General features: G+C 28.3%; 4 protein-coding genes across 5 annotated transcripts; 2 read left to right on the top strand and 2 right to left on the bottom strand.

Annotated features, from left to right (window-relative positions):
• Positions 1–59: 59 nt before the first annotated feature.
• Positions 60–5,016, bottom strand: LOC126841732 (acylamino-acid-releasing enzyme-like). Of its 2 annotated transcripts, XM_050578351.1 has the most exons (13): positions 4,693–5,015; positions 4,403–4,620; positions 3,079–3,242; positions 2,837–2,985; positions 2,512–2,779; positions 2,279–2,427; positions 1,862–2,036; positions 1,534–1,785; positions 1,349–1,477; positions 1,079–1,287; positions 850–929; positions 389–604; positions 60–309 (listed from the first exon to the last, which is right to left on the bottom strand). In XM_050578351.1, the coding sequence occupies exons 1-13, from the start codon at positions 4,699–4,701 to the stop codon at positions 198–200; spliced, it is 2,130 nt and encodes a 709-aa protein (XP_050434308.1). In that variant the 5' UTR covers positions 4,702–5,015; the 3' UTR covers positions 60–197. The 2 variants fall into 2 exon arrangements, with proteins under 2 accessions (XP_050434308.1, XP_050434309.1); XM_050578352.1 differs by lacking the exons at positions 60–309; positions 850–929 and having other exon boundaries at positions 468–604; positions 4,693–5,016.
• Positions 5,017–6,135: 1,119 nt separating this feature from the next.
• Positions 6,136–9,376, top strand: LOC126841733 (clusterin-associated protein 1). Its single transcript, XM_050578353.1, has 7 exons — positions 6,136–6,448; positions 6,603–6,799; positions 6,892–7,062; positions 7,234–7,547; positions 7,647–7,797; positions 8,017–8,152; positions 8,965–9,376. Exons 1-7 carry the CDS (start codon positions 6,427–6,429, stop codon positions 9,144–9,146), a joined length of 1,173 nt encoding a protein of 390 aa, XP_050434310.1. The 5' UTR covers positions 6,136–6,426; the 3' UTR covers positions 9,147–9,376.
• LOC126841735 (GTP-binding protein 128up) lies at positions 8,889–12,601 on the bottom strand. Its single transcript, XM_050578354.1, has 8 exons — positions 12,331–12,601; positions 12,105–12,270; positions 11,909–12,039; positions 11,581–11,820; positions 11,005–11,173; positions 10,792–10,921; positions 10,602–10,724; positions 8,889–9,326 (listed from the first exon to the last, which is right to left on the bottom strand). The coding sequence occupies exons 1-8, from the start codon at positions 12,370–12,372 to the stop codon at positions 9,224–9,226; spliced, it is 1,104 nt and encodes a 367-aa protein (XP_050434311.1). The 5' UTR covers positions 12,373–12,601; the 3' UTR covers positions 8,889–9,223.
• Positions 12,602–12,915: 314 nt separating this feature from the next.
• LOC126841829 (enhancer of rudimentary homolog) lies at positions 12,916–15,260 on the top strand. The gene is made up of 4 exons (XM_050578503.1): positions 12,916–13,102; positions 13,163–13,250; positions 14,813–14,933; positions 15,005–15,260. The coding sequence occupies exons 1-4, from the start codon at positions 13,100–13,102 to the stop codon at positions 15,102–15,104; spliced, it is 312 nt and encodes a 103-aa protein (XP_050434460.1). The 5' UTR covers positions 12,916–13,099; the 3' UTR covers positions 15,105–15,260.
• The last annotated feature ends 1,689 nt before the right edge of the window (positions 15,261–16,949 follow it).

Genomic DNA, 16,949 nt, shown 5'->3' with positions numbered 1-16,949 from the left:
TAAAAATAACCTACTAAAAAAATTAAAACATTTTTTATATATAAATATTTATTTATTTATTATAATATAGGTATATTTATCTGCTCTCATGAATATGTAATTTTACATTTTATTATTGTATAAAAGTTATATAAATAATAATTATTTTAATTTGACTTACAGTACAATGTATGTATACATTATGAACTATGAGTCCATTACACAGTTTCATCAGTAGTATATTTAATGAACCACAGTGCAGTATTAATGGAACTATCCATATGTGCTGATACTGTACTCAAAGGATGACAATCATTGTACATTAATATCCTGCAAATTTAGTTGAACAAATATAAATAAAAAATGAATGAATAATAGACATACCATTAAAACAAAAAATCAAATTTACTTTGTAGTAACTCCGTGTTTCTTAATAAGATGATGATAAGCAATACCCTGTGATGAAGGCACACGTAAATCTTTATCACCAAGCAACAATAGAGTAGGTGCCTTGACTTTATGAGCATATCTTAATGGAGAACTTTCAGCCAATTTGATCATAATTTCTTTGGATTTATCCAAGTTATCAACATTAAAGTAGTTAAAACCTATTTCAGTAATGGACCTAAAAAAGCAAATTATACTTTAGTTTTTAAAAACTAACAAACCATGTTTATAATATTAATATATACAAGCAGATATTTTAAGACAATCACTTGTTCAAATTAAATATAATTGTCTTGCAAATCAGGAATGTAAGTAGTAATAAAGTGTGATAGAAAATAAATAGCTGGATTCCGAGTTGATAAAGCTTTAAATTTATTCTGAAATTAAATGGTTTGTAATAAAACATCTGCTACTTAAACATACCAATCGTTTATATCTGAAGTTATATACATAGAAACCAAATCAGTAACAGGATTCAGAGCACTGACTGCCTTGAATTTAGACTGTAACACAAGTGTTCTTATAGAATATTTTAATTTATTACTAGTAAAATCTGTTCAAATATTGATTGATGAGATCAATAAATTATTTTAAAAATTAAGTTATTAAATACTTAATAATACATGGTGGAATTCAATGAAAGTACAATTACCGGGTATTGTCCACTTAAATGCGTGACTAAAAATCCACCATGTGAACCACCAAAAAGCACTAGTTTTCTATTAGACCATGAAGGGTTTGATTCGACCGCATTATAAACATCTTTAACATCAGCGTCACCAACATGACCTAATAATGATTCTACATAATCTTGACCCAGTCCAGTCGATCCTCTGAAGTTAATAAATAATACCGCATAACCTAAACAAATTATGCTGTATAAAAATTGTACAAAACCTGTTTTAAAACAATTTTTAACTACCAATTTGAACAAAAAATGCAGCATCTGCTATGTATGAATCCAATGACTGAGAGTGTGGCCCACCATGAGGCCATACAATTAATGGACAGTCACTATTTTTAGGACCATAATAAATTGTAGTTGGTTTACCTGAAAATTATTCAAATTATTTAAAAGTTGTGTATCAAAAGTATAGGTAATCTTACTATATAATGTAAATCCGTGTTCAACGATAAATGTATCGCTATTTGGAAGACTACGCGAAGGTGATATTTCATTTACAGTTACTTGGTTAAAATCATAAATTCCACCACTAGTATTTATCCTAGCTAAAAATAATTGGCCAGGTTTATTGAGTGATGATTTGTAACAAACTATAATGTCATTACATACATCAATTACGCTCAATGATTCTTGAAAAGGTTTTACTATTGGCAAAAAACTGATAACTTTTGTTTCTATAAAGTACGAATAATAAATTAGCCACAAGTACAATTTAAAAACCATGAATTACAATTGAATATAAAATAGTACCACTATCAATCGCAAATGTATGTATTGAACCACCTTGAGGTGTACTCAGCAAAATAGTTTTATCATCATTTAACCAACACCTTTGTGGCAATGTCTGATTATATAGCCCATAAAATGGTACTTGTTTTCCATTGATTTCCAATGTGTTATTAACAATATCAACAAGTGTAGTACTCTAAAATAAATAGTGTTTTTAATTATATATATTTATAAAAATCACATAAATAGTAGTGTAGTAGTAAGGTTAGGTTCACCTACACTATAAAGTGTGCACTGTACTTAAAACAAAAAAACACGTGCCCACGGATAGAGTTCACAATTTTTGTTACGTGCACACATTCACAGAAATGTAGGAGATGAGTGCACAGCATGTACCCTTACGACTACACCACTGCACATACAAGGTAATAATATTACTTTTTTTGTTAACCAATCATAGCACATTAGCTTGAAGCATGAATGATGTGGACCCCCTGCTTGGTGTTCTAACCAAATAAGTTTAGTGCCACTAATATTAAATCTAGGAGACTTCACTGATATTTTTTCTGAAGTCGAACTCAATACGGCTAGAAGATACAAATTAAGTTAATAAACTATAAACAATTGGTAAATGTTATTATACAATTAAGAATGATTTTTAAAGAACTTACTATAGTTACCACTTAATGTCACAGAAAATATTTGGCTATGTCTGTTAGTGCAATATATAAGACCGAGTTTGCGTGGTGTAATTAAATACCCAACAGCAACAACTCCACTACCATCAGGAATCCAAGTAGCTGCAGCAGGATTTATATCTTCAGGAATATTTAAAAAAATATCAAGTTCATCTTTGCTTATATCACAAACTACAAGAACTGGAGAAACTTTACCAACCAACTGTTCCCCCCAATCTTGCTTCCATTCATATTCTTTTCCCTAGAATTAATAAGCTGTTAAACATATTTAAAACTAAAACATAAACTATAGTTTTACTGGAGTAGGACCATCATTTTTTTCAATATTTGAATCTTTAGAAGAAATTGATTTTTGTTTAAAAAATGGTTCTGATTTTGGGACTTTTTTTTCAGCAATATACAAAATTTTAGTTTCATCAGGTGACCATTGTAACGTTCCAAATTCAGCTGAATAAAACAATATATATTTTATCTGATACTCAATATTTATTAATAAAATAGATATAAATAGAAATTTATAGTAAAAATCAAAATACAAACCATCAGCATAAACTTTTCCATGAATATCTAAAGCAGTTAAGTCATAATTTTTAATTAAAGAAAAGTTTGACCAAACTTCTAGGTACTGTTTATTTTCCTTTCCTGAATCAATTTCTCTAATTACGCAGAAGTATTTGTTGGACTTGGAATAAGCACTTAATAACCTAAAAAAACATGTAGAAGTTAATGTGTAGAACGTCATAGAAGTTTTGGTCATTCAATCATTTTGAAAATGATTAAATCATAATTGTCCATAAAAATAAAATCTATTAAAAAATTGTGAAGTACAAAATATTCATAAGATATAGTTAATATAATATCTGCTGCAAAAATGACCATTATATTATTTCTGTTTAACAAATTCTGGTAATAACACTGGTAGAGAAAATACACTAGAGGTAATATTTTATCCTTTGATATTTTATAATGCTACAGTTGCTGTAATTGAAGTGGAGGGAAGCGTTGGGTGTTTTGTGTGACAGGAGGATGCCTGTAAGATTGAACGGTAAATTTTATAGGTCGGTAGTGAGGCCAGCAATGTTATATGGGTCAGAATGTTGGACAGTAGATAAGAAAACTGAGCAGAGAATGAGTGTAGCGGAAATGAGAATGTTAAGATGGATGAGTGGAGTGACTAGGGAAGATAGAATAAAAAATGAACACATAAGGGGAGAGTCTAGGGGTTGCATCAGTTGTGGAGAAAATGAGAGAGAATAGGCTGAGATGGTATGGTATGGTCATGTTATGAGAAGAGATGAGGCAGAGGCAGTGAGAGGTGTTATGAAAATGAATGTAGAGACAAAAACAGGAAGACCAAAGAAAAGATGGTTGGACGGAATAGAGAGTGATATGAGGATAGCTGGGGTGTTTTTTAACGAGATGTATGGAGGTGTAGGACTAGGGTGGCCGACCCCATGTAGTTAAGAGTATAAGGCGAACAAGAAGAAGCTAGTTGCTGTAAAACTGTTTTTGGACATATTATGAGTAAAACATCTAGTAGTAGCGAATATCTTATAATTTTTTTTTTTTTTAATTAAGAGCAATAATTGATAAAATTATTTGTTAATATGTACAGGGTACATTGAACACAGAAAAATCATCTATAACTTTCAGTCTGGTAGCCGAAGGAGCTATGCTAATCTGTTTTGCTACTCCATTTAAAGGTATATAAGCTAATTTAAACTGAAAGCTATACGCTATGTACAAGAATCATTTTGGATCTTTTAAATATAAATTAATTTATTTTAGTTAATTAAATACTATTCAAGTATTAGCCATTTTTGCAAGCAACATTACTACTGTGGAAATTATTTCTTAAACATACTCGTTAGTAATATCACTAGGCGGAGATGTTGGTGTAAAAGTCTTGTAGTCGGATATAACCGTTTGTCGGTATTTAGTTGTTGTCAATCTCTCTAAAACTTGTTGTGTCCAAACTGATTGTACACTAACTGAAGAAGTTGTTGGACGATCAAGTATTCTAGCTGATATTAAAGCTGGATATTGAGTGGCAATACGATATGCAGAAACTACTTTTTCCAACTTAAACAGTAATACAATTGATATAATTTGCAATATAAATATGCTCTAGTTAATTTTTATTAATTTTCTTACCTGTGCCATTTTTAAAATTTTAAATTGTAGTTACTATATTAAATTACCAATTGTACATAGGTACTATTACAATATAGGATATTTATATATTAACAAACGCGAAACAATTAAGAAAAATCGAATAAGAGAACTAAAACAAGTGAAACACGATGAAGCATGAATACAATTTATGGTACCTCCGATTTAATTATTATTATTTGGTAAACAAAATCATATATTACACATTTCCCATCCTTATGGACATTGCACTGGAGCTAGAAGGTAGAAGCAGACCGGTTGTCTGGTTTACGTTGCTTACAAAAGATTTAGTTGTGACTATATCAGCTGTGATTACTGATAAGTCAATAGCCTTTATCATGAAGACTTCTACATCATAAATCATATATATCTGCTGCCCTCCTAAGCAAAAATGCCGTAATTCGAAAAAAAAATGTTTTTGTAAAAACCCGATTAAACAAAGTAAAAAGGTTTCTTACTTGATTTAAACGGTTTTAAAAAAAAACAAAATTTTCGAGTTACGGCATTTTTGCTTACGAGGGCAGCATATAGATATTATATTATATATTGTATACCTATGTATTTGTAATCTGTATCAGGCACACATATTATTATAATTTATAAATCCACTTTGCATACTGGGAATAGGCAATAGCTTTATCCACGTTCCTGGTTATGAAGTATGATTTCATGGGTCATGAAATCATATTTAATAATCAATTCCTTATTTAAATATTCTAATTTCAATAGATTATACTTGAATACTTATAAGTAATCAAACTGTTGAAATACATGCAATTAAATAACTATACGAATCCCAATTTCCAAATACTTCTCATTATTCGAATCCAGAGTTTTTTCAAATTATTCCCATCATTATATATGTATATATTGCATGCATTGGGTTGTATCAATAGTTGTTATTTAATCGTTAATGTTCAAATTTAAATCAGACTGTATGCAACTTGGAGTATTTTCTTGTTAATTGTGAAAAACCCATATACGTAGTTCATACCGTTGTCAAGATTATAGGTATTTTAGTACTAAATATAATGGGGTCGGATCATAATGTATAAGTCAATAGGGTTTAGGCCCCAGAGTATACGCCAACTATATGACTGAATTACTTTAATATTTTTTGTTTTATTGGGTATAGCTTATTGTATACAGTATAATGTACCTACATCCCAAGAGGTATTTGTATACGACTAATATTTATATGTGATTTAACTATTACAATAGAAATCGTCTTGTTCAAAATAAAAATAAGAAAACAAATGTTATAAATTATAATGATTATAATGAGGGCCCTTAATAATATAGGCCCTTATATTCAAGTATTGTCCCGAATTATTTATTTCCTGTGGCCCAAATCAGGTATCATAATTTGATCGGTGATATTAATATAAAAAAATCCCAAGTTTTTTTTTGGTTTATCCCCAACCTAAAAACATATTAATATGGATTATAGCATAGTATTCTCTTAAGCGCACATGAAGCCGTTCAAGAGAAATGGATTCCTAGTCCCCGCATTTATGTTGAATTTAATGAACTCACATAAATTAAATATAATTAAAAATACCTATGTTGTTTGTTGTTATTATAGTTCCTATAATAGGTGCCATGACAACAGTCAATAATAACATTAAAAATTACTTACAGGATTTTAAACTAAAAAAGCACTTAGACAAATAAGATGTCACTGTTATAATAAGCATTTACTCGAATAGATTATAAATGTCTTACCAAGATTTATTTAGTGAGTATAGTTTTATGTTTTGGTTATACATTTATACATGGTATTATATATATATATATATATATATTTATATATTAATTTACGACAGTGTTAAGTCGATGCCTTTATTTTTAAGTACCTATTTTCTAAATTTGATTTATTAAAATTCTTTCAGAATTTACAGAGGTTATGAGATCACTAGGATTTCATAAACAATTAGCTATGGATAGTTTTCACAACCCAAATTTCTCATTGGTATCGGAAGTTTTACTTTGGCTTTCTTTGCGTTTTGAACCTGACTCAAACTTATCACATGACATTGAAACGCCCGAACAAAGAGTGTACTTTTTACGATCTATGGTGGAATTTTTTGTAGGTTATTAGAATATAGAGCAGTTTATTAAAAACATTTACATTTTATAAATTTGAAAACTTAGGCTTCTTAATATTTATTTAATTTGCAGGTCATTAAAGCCAATATCAAGCTCAATGTAAAAAAACTCTATCAAGCAGATCGTAATGCCGTTGGGGAATTATTAAAAATCACCGATCTATTAAATTATGCGTTAAATTCAAAAAGTACTTTTAATGAGGAACTAGGATTTTCTAAAATTGACACAAATTTAATTTATAAAGTATGTATTTTAATCGGTCATTTCAAAAACGACATAAGTCACCGATTTTTCAAAAATGTCTTTTTGTAAAATTTGATAATTATATACTTAGTTGCGTATTCTGTTGCTGCGTATTGTTAATCAAATCTAATTTAAAATAAGGTAATTGATATCTTTAAAAAAAATTAATAGGCCAGTGAATTAAAAACAACCAGAGATTTGGCAGCACAAGTTACTCAGAAAGGTGCTGATCTGTTTCGATCACTCGAAGAAGAAGTTGAACTACGATTAATCAGAGAGAACCGAATAAATGCAGCTTTGGATATATCTGAAGTAGAACAAAGTATAAAATCGCTGATTGAGAAAACTAAACAAAAAACAGAGCAAACCAAACAAATGATGAAAAATATATCTGCTACTTCAGCAAACTTGGATGCAAAAATTTCCAAAAGACGTGAAGATTTGGAAAGAAATTCAAAGAGACTAAGTACATTAAAACAAGTTAGGTGAGTCTAAGCCATATCAAATTAAAACTGCATTACTAATAACCATTTACTCACTATTTTGTTACTCTTGATACAATTAATTCTAACAAATACTTTTAGACCTGCATTTTTGGAAGAATTTGAAGACCTTGAATCTGAACTTAGGAATTTATATCAGGAATACATTACTAGACAAAGATGTATAAGCTACTTGGAACAACAACAAGAACAAGTTGCTCAAGTGGAGCTAATGCATATTCAAGAGCAACAAGTAATTCTATATATTGTAAAATACTATAGCACCAATTTATTTTACTCATACCTACCATTGGTAATTAGATATCGATCATTTGTCTGTATTTGGCACTCTTTTTTGGATTTCATATGAATTAAAAACTAAAATCCAGAAATGTGGTTAAATAGTGTTTCCTATCTGTAGTATACCTTTTTAATCTATTCTTTTACTAAAAATTCATCATTTTACTTTAAGGAAATGGCAAAAAAATTTATTGAAACTAATAAAATAGATGAAGATTTAAAACTATTAGAAGAAGTTAATAACGAGCATTATAACACTCCATTTACTGAAAGCGCTTGTGATATTGGTGATGGTGTCAAAGGAAGAGGTAAAGTATAAAAATAAGATATTTTAAATTTAAATTATATATTTCCTTAACTTGGCAATGTATCTTATAAGTTATGACACGTCAGCTACCATGAGGATCAGGGGTATTTTTCCCACAAACTATACTAGTATACCAAATGTGTTAAGAAAAAACTTACCAAGTTAGTCACCAGTGGTATTAGTTATTTGATGTTGCTCTTGGTACGCTAACAAAGTTCATATGAGAAACCCGTATCTCTTGTAGTACATAAAATGATTTATTTGAAAATAGGGCTGGTGATCAACATATTAAGAAACAAATCTTTTTATTGTATTTTTCCATGACCAACCTAATAAATGTGATTTCAAAATTTTCCCTTGCCAAGTGTTAAAAAGTTAACTTTATGTTACTTTCCTTCTTTGTGTTAAAGCCTTTATATTCCCCGAATGATGTCTTCAAAAAAGGTATTTTTTTATGGGTAGACAATACTGCTTGATTTCCAATTTAATAAAATCACTCAATAAACATTCACAGGACAGGGACTATTGATTATTATTTTCTCTAAATACTGGGATTAATGACCTTTGATAACAACTAACTTTGCAGCAAACATATTATCTTATTTTTCTTATTTGCCACACATTTTAATGATCTTAATGATCTAAAGCTATTCATTATTGTGTAGTTTAATTAGTTGAAGTAAAATTTTAATAATGATTTGGTAATACAATTTTACTTAATTTTTAATTATTTATAATTAAAAAAAAAATTAAAGCATTTATATTATTAAGTTACATATTCACTTAACAATTCATAATTGTTGTAATTTATAGTTAGTAGTGCTGCAACAAATAGAAATCGTGGCATGTTTGACAGACTATCAGACAGCGACACAGATTCCGATTTAATGTTAGATGATGAAGAAGATTCTAATGTTTTAGCCTCTGATGGTGATCTATCAACTTCGAGAGCAGAGAAGTCAGGAAGTATTCATAGTGATAGCGATAATAATTAGTCAAAAACTAACATTCTAAACTTTTGAAAGTAACATTGTTTAATAATTTCTTTTTTTTTTTGTGTATCAGAAAGTTTTTATATTTTCTTCACAATTTGTACAACATCTTCATCATTTAATTCATGATCTTTTCCAACTTTTTGTGGCATGTGTTTTACAGATGAACCCCAAACAAGGGCACTGAAAAAAAAAAAAAAGTTTATAATTTATAGTAAAGTTAATAATTCTTACGTCCTACATATTTTTATACGCCGTTTTTAAAAATAGGTTACTTAAATATAACATCTATGGGTAAGATACCCGCGCGGTTTTTGTAACCATACGCAGCTCGTCATCCCAAATCATACATTGTGATCAGAATTTTAATTATTGATATTTTTTCTATGAAATAACTATTATAGGGAAACGTTTATAGTCTCAAATATTTAAAACTAATTTTATAAGGTAACATTCATAAGTCAAATAGCTATCTACATATACAATTTACCTAATATAAGCAAAATGATGTAATAAAAGTAATGACTGGCCGATATCCAGTTTTGATAGTAATTACTGTAGTAAGTAATTTTAATAAATTGTGGACATGTGCTGCTGTATTGGTACATTCAGCCACCAGTTAACACTCGCCCCAAACATGCTTACTAAGCACTGGTCAATAAGACAATAGGTAGGGGGCAGCGGATACACACACAGGTCACTAAGCCTAACCTAACCTACCGGTCGACTAATAAATATAATAATATATTCATACTGTTTTGCCACGCCTTATTACTTATCACCTTATTACTTTTATATTTTATCATGTGTGTTCGCCAGGGGTAGGCTAGGTAAGGTTAGGTAAAAAGTCTCGACCCCTTCTATGGCCCACCCTAAAATTTAAATAAATTTAGTTTAGATTCATAGCTATAATTTTTATGATTTTAAAATAAATTATAATCCATTATCAAAAAGAACCTTATGACTTACAAGAATACAACAAAAATAATGTAACATGATGTGTTCAACAGGCAACACTCAACATTTAATCTTTTAAATATTATTTTATTAAATAAGAAATAGCTACTGTGCGAGTTTGTTGTATATATGAATCGGGATAGTAAAATATAAAACATTTAATGTTAATTTAAAATATTATTATTCCTATAGGGAACTGCTTTGCCTAGTCTAGCCAGCTAACAAAATAAGATTGTTGTAGTACATTTCTAGGCAAGCAAAGAGATAGGAAGTAATTATTCAAAACTGGCTATCAATTGGTCGTAATTTTTACTAAATTTTTCCGCTTTTTATAGATAAATTAAGTAACATGTAGGTTGCTATTTTATTTAATGTTTTTTTGACCAAAAGATACTAAAAATGTACATTAAACTATTTTAGTTTAACTAATTATTTTATAGAAAAATCACTGCAAAGTAAAATTTTGATAATTCTAAAAGTAAAAACCGTTTGGATACTTACTATTTAAACTCTTTAGCAATTGTTCGATGAAGTTTATTACAAAAATCTTCAATACTTTTTCTTTCGTTATGTAAAACAATAGGCGATCCATAATCTGGAAGTTGACCTTTTGGCTTTGTGTAGCTATTAAACATATATTATTAGTATATTTCTGTCCTTAGGATATTTACTTAGGATATTAACTACTTACATTCTAACTAATTTCAAATACTCCCACATTTTTTCTAAGAGGTCGTCAAAGTTCCATTTATGATGAGCACTTATGGGTACAGTATGTGGTATCTTATAAATTATATCTAATTCTTCAATGCTTATTTGATCTAATATTCATAAAATAAATTGAGTAATAAAAATACATACTTCTGTAGAATTTTACACATGCAATTGGTAGTGACATACATACCTATTTTATTCAGAATGTAAATGCATGGCAAATAAATGCGATTTCCTTCCACTACATCAATAAGATCATCAGAGTTGGCATCATACCGAAGAGTTATATCAGCATTATGAATACGATATTCAGACAATATGGTTTTTACGGTATCTAAATCCAATTCGCTTTGAGGTACCTTTAAAAATGTATAAATACATTTTTATACATAGGCAAGTGTTACAAACTTCATATTGTAGGAGCTACATTTTGATAAAATGGATATCATTTGTTATGATAGTTGCTTGAGATTTTTTTTTTTTTCACATTTATTATCTGTATTGTATAGAGCCAAGCTTTCGACAGCAAGTGTTTAACCTAACTGGTTAAACTGGTATAAGCTGTGTTAGATTAAATAAATGGATGATGCTGAAAATCTTGGAATACTCCTTTTTTTTTTAACTCGATTAAAGATACTGTTATAATATTAACTACTCTTTATATTAAATTATACTTTTGTTAAAAAAAAGAATTATAAGATATTTTTTACAAAATGTAATCATTTTAAGGATTATAAAATATATTATACAAAATAGAAAAAATTACCATAGTTTGTAAGTTTATACCACCCTTATCTTTTCTACGAAATACAATATTGGGCGGCTGTTTATTCAGTCTAAGTCCAAAACCTTCCAATTCATGTTCAATCAATTTTTTATGTTTTAAAGGCTTAAGAACATCTAAGACTATAAAAATTAATGAGCATGTACGAGCTACAGCTATAACTTGACGACCTCGACCTTTACCATCTTTAGCACCTTCAATGATACCAGGCAAATCTAGAAGCTATAAAATGACAAACGATTCTTATAACTTTGATAAAACATTTGTTTATGTTACTTTTTTTTTTTTATTAAAAATAAATAATTAATACCTGGATTTTTGCTCCTTTATATTTAATACACCCAGGAACAGTTGTTAACGTAGTAAACTCATAGGCAGCAACTTCCGAATAAACACCAGCTAAGTTACTCAATAAAGTTGACTTCCCAACAGAAGGAAAACCTGAATAAGGGTTGAAGTATAATTTATTTTCTTATGAAGCAAACTCACAATAATTGTATACTGACCTACAAATCCAATTCTAGCATCTCCAGTTTTAGCAACATCAAATCCTTCTCCAGTGCCACCGCCACCACCTTTTGGTGTAATAAGTTCCCGACGTAACTTTGCAATACGTGCCTTTAACAAGCCCAAATGTCCAGCTGTAGCTTTATTTTTTTGAGTTCGAGCCATCTAGAATAATATAAGTAAAGTTAATACAAATAAAATAATTAAAAATATAATATACTTTACCTCGGCCTCGATGGCAGTAATCCTTTCCAAAATAGTCGACATACTTGAATATTGCTTTTAAGCAGAGGCAAATACTAATTTAAAAACTCTATAACGTTACACCATCCAAAACACCCTATTGATAAGGTTAAAATTTGAAAACATCAAAATACAAAATTATAGTCAATAATCAATAAGAAGTACTAAATACTAAATTAATGTGAATTTTACAAAATCCAAATATATAAGAGTTGTAACTACTAATTAGGTACTAAGTAGTTAGTCCTGTTACTAGTTTGTACCATAACCTCAATATCTGTGCCAGGCTCTAATAAAAATCGGGGTATCTTTTTTTTTTTTGATAACATTATTGGTTACTCTGTTACCAAACGAAAATAATAAAAAAAGATTGTTTTAACAAAAAATATTAAGCTGTTGTCATTAAAAATTGTATTTACATGAAGTACAAATGTTTTTTTGTATATTTTTAAAACGAATTTTATTGTTTTTATTAATTAATTTTTGAAAACAATAGGGTTACCAAATATGGTTAACCATTTGGTAACAATAGAAACACATCGATAATGTAATAAACAAAAAACAAGGCTTACTATCGTCTAACTCTATCACTTGGATGTTGAAAGTCTTAGTTTAGGCTTTTGGTAGATTTAATCTCTATTTTAGTATATACTAAACACTGATCCAATATCCACAGTTCCGAATACATTATATTAAAATAAAATCCTTTTAAGTTTTATATTTAAATTTTACTAGCCGATCGTATTTTACAATGGTAAGGAGAAGACTAGTTTCTTAAGCATGTCACATTACTCATAGTTAGTATGTTTTTTAGTCGCACACCATTTTGCTGATTCAGCCAGGCAACAAACCAGAAACCAGAACTTATTCCGATTACGAGTCTGTAAATGATTGTATGGAAGGTAAACATTTTGATTTGATAATTTGTACAATTTGTTTTAACAGGATACAATAATTTTTCCTTAATTGATGTTTTTATATCGCCAGATTACAAAAATAATTTCTTATACTCCAGTTTGTGAGAGAAGGTAAAAGCGCAGAAACTAAAATACATTTTTTTTGCATGTGTTTGCTCTGCCTAAATTAAGGTGTTTTGATTTCTGCCAAATTCCTTCTATTGTGGGCTTGAGTATATAAACATTTACATGTGTTATAATGAGTAATGATTATATAGCTTTTAGGAATTGCATGAAAAGTAGAAGTTATTTATCAACGTATTTGACACAGTAATTTAGGACATCAATCTTAATACTGGGTATGATTCCCACAGCCTTGTAAAACAAATCTGGTCAACCTCCCCCTCTTCTAACTTAAGCCTGCTCACTTGGGGAGCATTATAAATTAAAATTATAGAAAAACAATACTTTGTGTACCAACCAGGGACTGAAAATGTTTTCTTTATTTTTCGTTATATTGTTTAGTATTATGAAATGTTTTATAATTTTTGTGTTAAAACATTTTTTGTTATTGAATGATAAATAAAGTTTATTGATTAAATGTTAATTGTTTTAAAACATTAAGTAAAGGGTACTATTACTATTCGTACCCCCCTATTTACATATTTGAATAATATATATTAGGTAAAATAATTCACACTACACATTAATACAGTTAATAATAAAGTATTTACTTCTAAATTACTTAATTTTTTTTACCTTACAATTAGTCGGCATAATTAAAATGGCTACTAGATGAATTTTTGTGAAGTATTGCCTATCCTTTGGCCCTTCAATAAATAGCGCTCTAGCTTCCCTGTAACATTTAATGTACAACAAATTTTATTCTTCTAAAATTTGAATCATTTTTTACTGTAAAACAGTATAACAAAATAGTTATATAGGGAAGAATCATGGAGTTTGGAAAAAAATGAGTAAAAGATAAGTAGCATCTATGTGATTGAGGACTATGTCGTCAATCAAACATTAGGTTTCCCGTGTTTCCATTTATAGTGTTTGATGTTATAAAACGTTAACATTTTTTTTTTAAATTGTATTATCATTTTATGTTTTTAAGTGTTGTTTTTTAATGTTTTATGACTTATTTGTAAAACGTTTTTATAAATGATATTTTGTTTAAAGTTACAAAACGTTTTCAAGCCCCCTCGTACCCATCTCTCACTATTCTATATAAGCATGTATTTATAACAAAAAGTATACAATATATCCGCGGGTGTATAACTTTTGTAATAAGTGCATTATATAGAACATGCCACTTATAGAATGTAGGAGCTTGGTATACACAGTATATACCCTTAAAACCACATAACTAATGAATTGATTAAAGCTTTTATGGATTAACATACTATTTTGAATGTTTGAGGTTATATTCATGTCCTGTAATGATTCCGAAACATCAGAAGTAAGCACCAAATTTATGACAAGGATATAACTGCAAAAATTCAAAATAACAATACTTATTCTATATTAAATATATGATCTAAAACTTAAAATTTTTATTCTTTCAGGAGTTTGTAAGATTTATGAAGAACATTTGAAAAAATTAAATCCAAAATCTGTATCTATAACATACGATATAACACAGCTGTTTGAGTTTATTGACCATTTGGCTGACCTATCATGTCTTGTGTATGTTTAAAAATTCTATGGATATATTATTATAATGATGATAAATCTTTAATAAATATTATTATTTTTAGATACCAAAAAAGTACAATGACATATGCTCCATATAATAAAGATTGGATAAAAGAAAAAATATATGTGTTACTTAGATGCCAAGCTAACCAACGCCAATAAAGATTAAAATATATTTTTCCTAAAATTAATTTGAGGCTGTTTTCCTGTCAATATACTATGATTAATCGTTAGATAATCGATCCCATGGTTTAATGTAACAGGATTTATTGTAAGTTGCTAATGAGTGACATGCTTGTAATGATATTTTCCCCTGAATATATTTAATAATATCCATTACTATTTAATATTAGTTGTGACCAATCGTTTTCATAATATGACTGCAAGATACTAGTTATTTTGGTTCAAAGCTTTACATTTTCTCATTGTACTTTACTATCAGTAGTATTTTTTTTTTTTTTTAATATACATATATATATATTTATATAAACGTATGTGTAATTCTTTTTTTAATTAACCTAGAAAATTTGAGGCAGCTTAGAATTTAGCTTTGTCATTAATGTTAAAGAGGTAATATTTGGTCTAAATGTGCAACAATATTACAAAATATTTATATATTAAAATAAATAAATAAATTTATTATTATTAAAAATTAAATTAGTATTTATAAATCATTTTTTTTATTATTTCCACTATTATTTTCAACGTTGTTAAGTAAGTATAATTCATTTATGCTATTTTTCAATTTTTCTGATTTATTGTGTATTCTATACAAATTCCAGCAATACAAGTAACCCAGATTACTTACTAAAATTATGTTTTTTGTATTCATAATTTTTAATATTTGTGTGTAAAAATTTGTAATTTTATGTTTAAAAAAAAAATAGACCTTGTGTTTGATATTACATAACATATAGAGGACAATTAAAAGAGATTTTGTCATTTGCATAATCATTGTAGTGTGGATTCATATTTACTTTATACAATTTTTTATACAAATCGTCTAAACTTGTAATCTTTAAATAGTTTAATATCTTTTATTCATAGTTGATTTATCAACTCCGGTTGTTAATTTAACACTGCTACCTTTTTTATTATGTTGATATATTTAAATACCTAAAAAAGTACCTTAAAAATAAAGTTGCCAAAATATCACTGATGATTATTTCTGTTTAAAAATAATTTGTATTTATATCTTATAAGATATAAACTTCAGTTGTACATTAAAATATGCATCATTTCAATAAATTATACTTATAAAACAAATTATACCTAAATCTAAAACCAATCGTTCTGTAATCTGTATTCATGTCCTTACTTCTGATCCAAGAGCTAAGTAAAAGTATAGTTGCTGAAAGTTTGTATTTTATATTATTTTGAATAGAGTTTTCTTAGTGTAGTATAATGAATACCTAGGGTCCTTAAGTGTCATGCATGAAAATTATATTATAACAACGCCCCGTACGAAAAGTAGCACCGTTCGTGAGTTCTTGCGAAGACTACCACCGTTCTTGCTATTGTTGCCAACGGTGTTAGTTTTCGCTAGAACTTGAACGATGCTACTTTTCGTACGGGGCGTCGATAAATACTCAACAATTTTTTTGTCTACATCAAGATTTCTATAAAACTAAGAAAAATCGTTTTCAACGAATATGTATTTTTCTTTTGTTTTTTTTTTGTCCGAAGACAATTGATTAATATACTAATAAAGGGATTATAAAATCATCTTGTATAATATTCTTTAAACAAACTTTTGTTTGACAATAATTGACAAATGACACGTAACGCAGGAAGTTGATAAGGACTACAATTTTTCTTTTAATACGATTTACGGGTTGCTAGTGTGCTTATAAGTTATAAATTACAATATATATCAAATTGCATTTATAACAGTGTGTATATATATAATGTATAATATATATAAAAATGGTGAAACCGTGGTGAACGATCCATTATCATATATTAGGACCTGAAAATATTTGAGTAAAAAGTGTCTCTAATTTCAAA

Source organism: Adelges cooleyi, unplaced genomic scaffold (genome assembly GCF_023614345.1).
Source record: "Adelges cooleyi isolate 19-005CV unplaced genomic scaffold, UGA_ACOO_1.1 ACOO_flye_CR_arks_rails_tigmint_CR_PRNA_41, whole genome shotgun sequence".
In the NCBI taxonomy this organism is placed as follows: domain Eukaryota; kingdom Metazoa; phylum Arthropoda; class Insecta; order Hemiptera; family Adelgidae; genus Adelges; species Adelges cooleyi.
This window is presented reverse-complemented; position numbering and strand designations above follow the sequence as displayed.

Coding starts and splice junctions, on each gene's coding strand:
- LOC126841732 (XM_050578351.1), bottom strand. Junction 2,986..3,078: donor TGGAAAAGTTTATGCTGATG/GTTTGTATTTTG, acceptor TGTTTTATTCAG/CTGAATTTGGAACGTTACAA. Junction 2,037..2,278: donor ATGATTGGTTAACAAAAAAA/GTAATATTATTA, acceptor TATTTATTTTAG/AGTACTACACTTGTTGATAT.
- LOC126841733 (XM_050578353.1), top strand. CDS start 6,427: ATGTCTTACCAAGATTTATTTA. Junction 6,449..6,602: donor GTCTTACCAAGATTTATTTA/GTGAGTATAGTT, acceptor AAATTCTTTCAG/AATTTACAGAGGTTATGAGA. Junction 7,798..8,016: donor TGCATATTCAAGAGCAACAA/GTAATTCTATAT, acceptor TTTTACTTTAAG/GAAATGGCAAAAAAATTTAT.
- LOC126841735 (XM_050578354.1), bottom strand. CDS start 12,372: ATGTCGACTATTTTGGAAAGGATTACTGCCATCGAGGCCGAG. Junction 11,821..11,908: donor ATAAAGGAGCAAAAATCCAG/GTATTAATTATT, acceptor GTCATTTTATAG/CTTCTAGATTTGCCTGGTAT. Junction 10,725..10,791: donor TATTTGAAATTAGTTAGAAT/GTAAGTAGTTAA, acceptor TATGTTTAATAG/CTACACAAAGCCAAAAGGTC.
- LOC126841829 (XM_050578503.1), top strand. Junction 13,251..14,812: donor TGTAAATGATTGTATGGAAG/GTAAACATTTTG, acceptor TTATTCTTTCAG/GAGTTTGTAAGATTTATGAA. Junction 14,934..15,004: donor GCTGACCTATCATGTCTTGT/GTATGTTTAAAA, acceptor TATTATTTTTAG/ATACCAAAAAAGTACAATGA.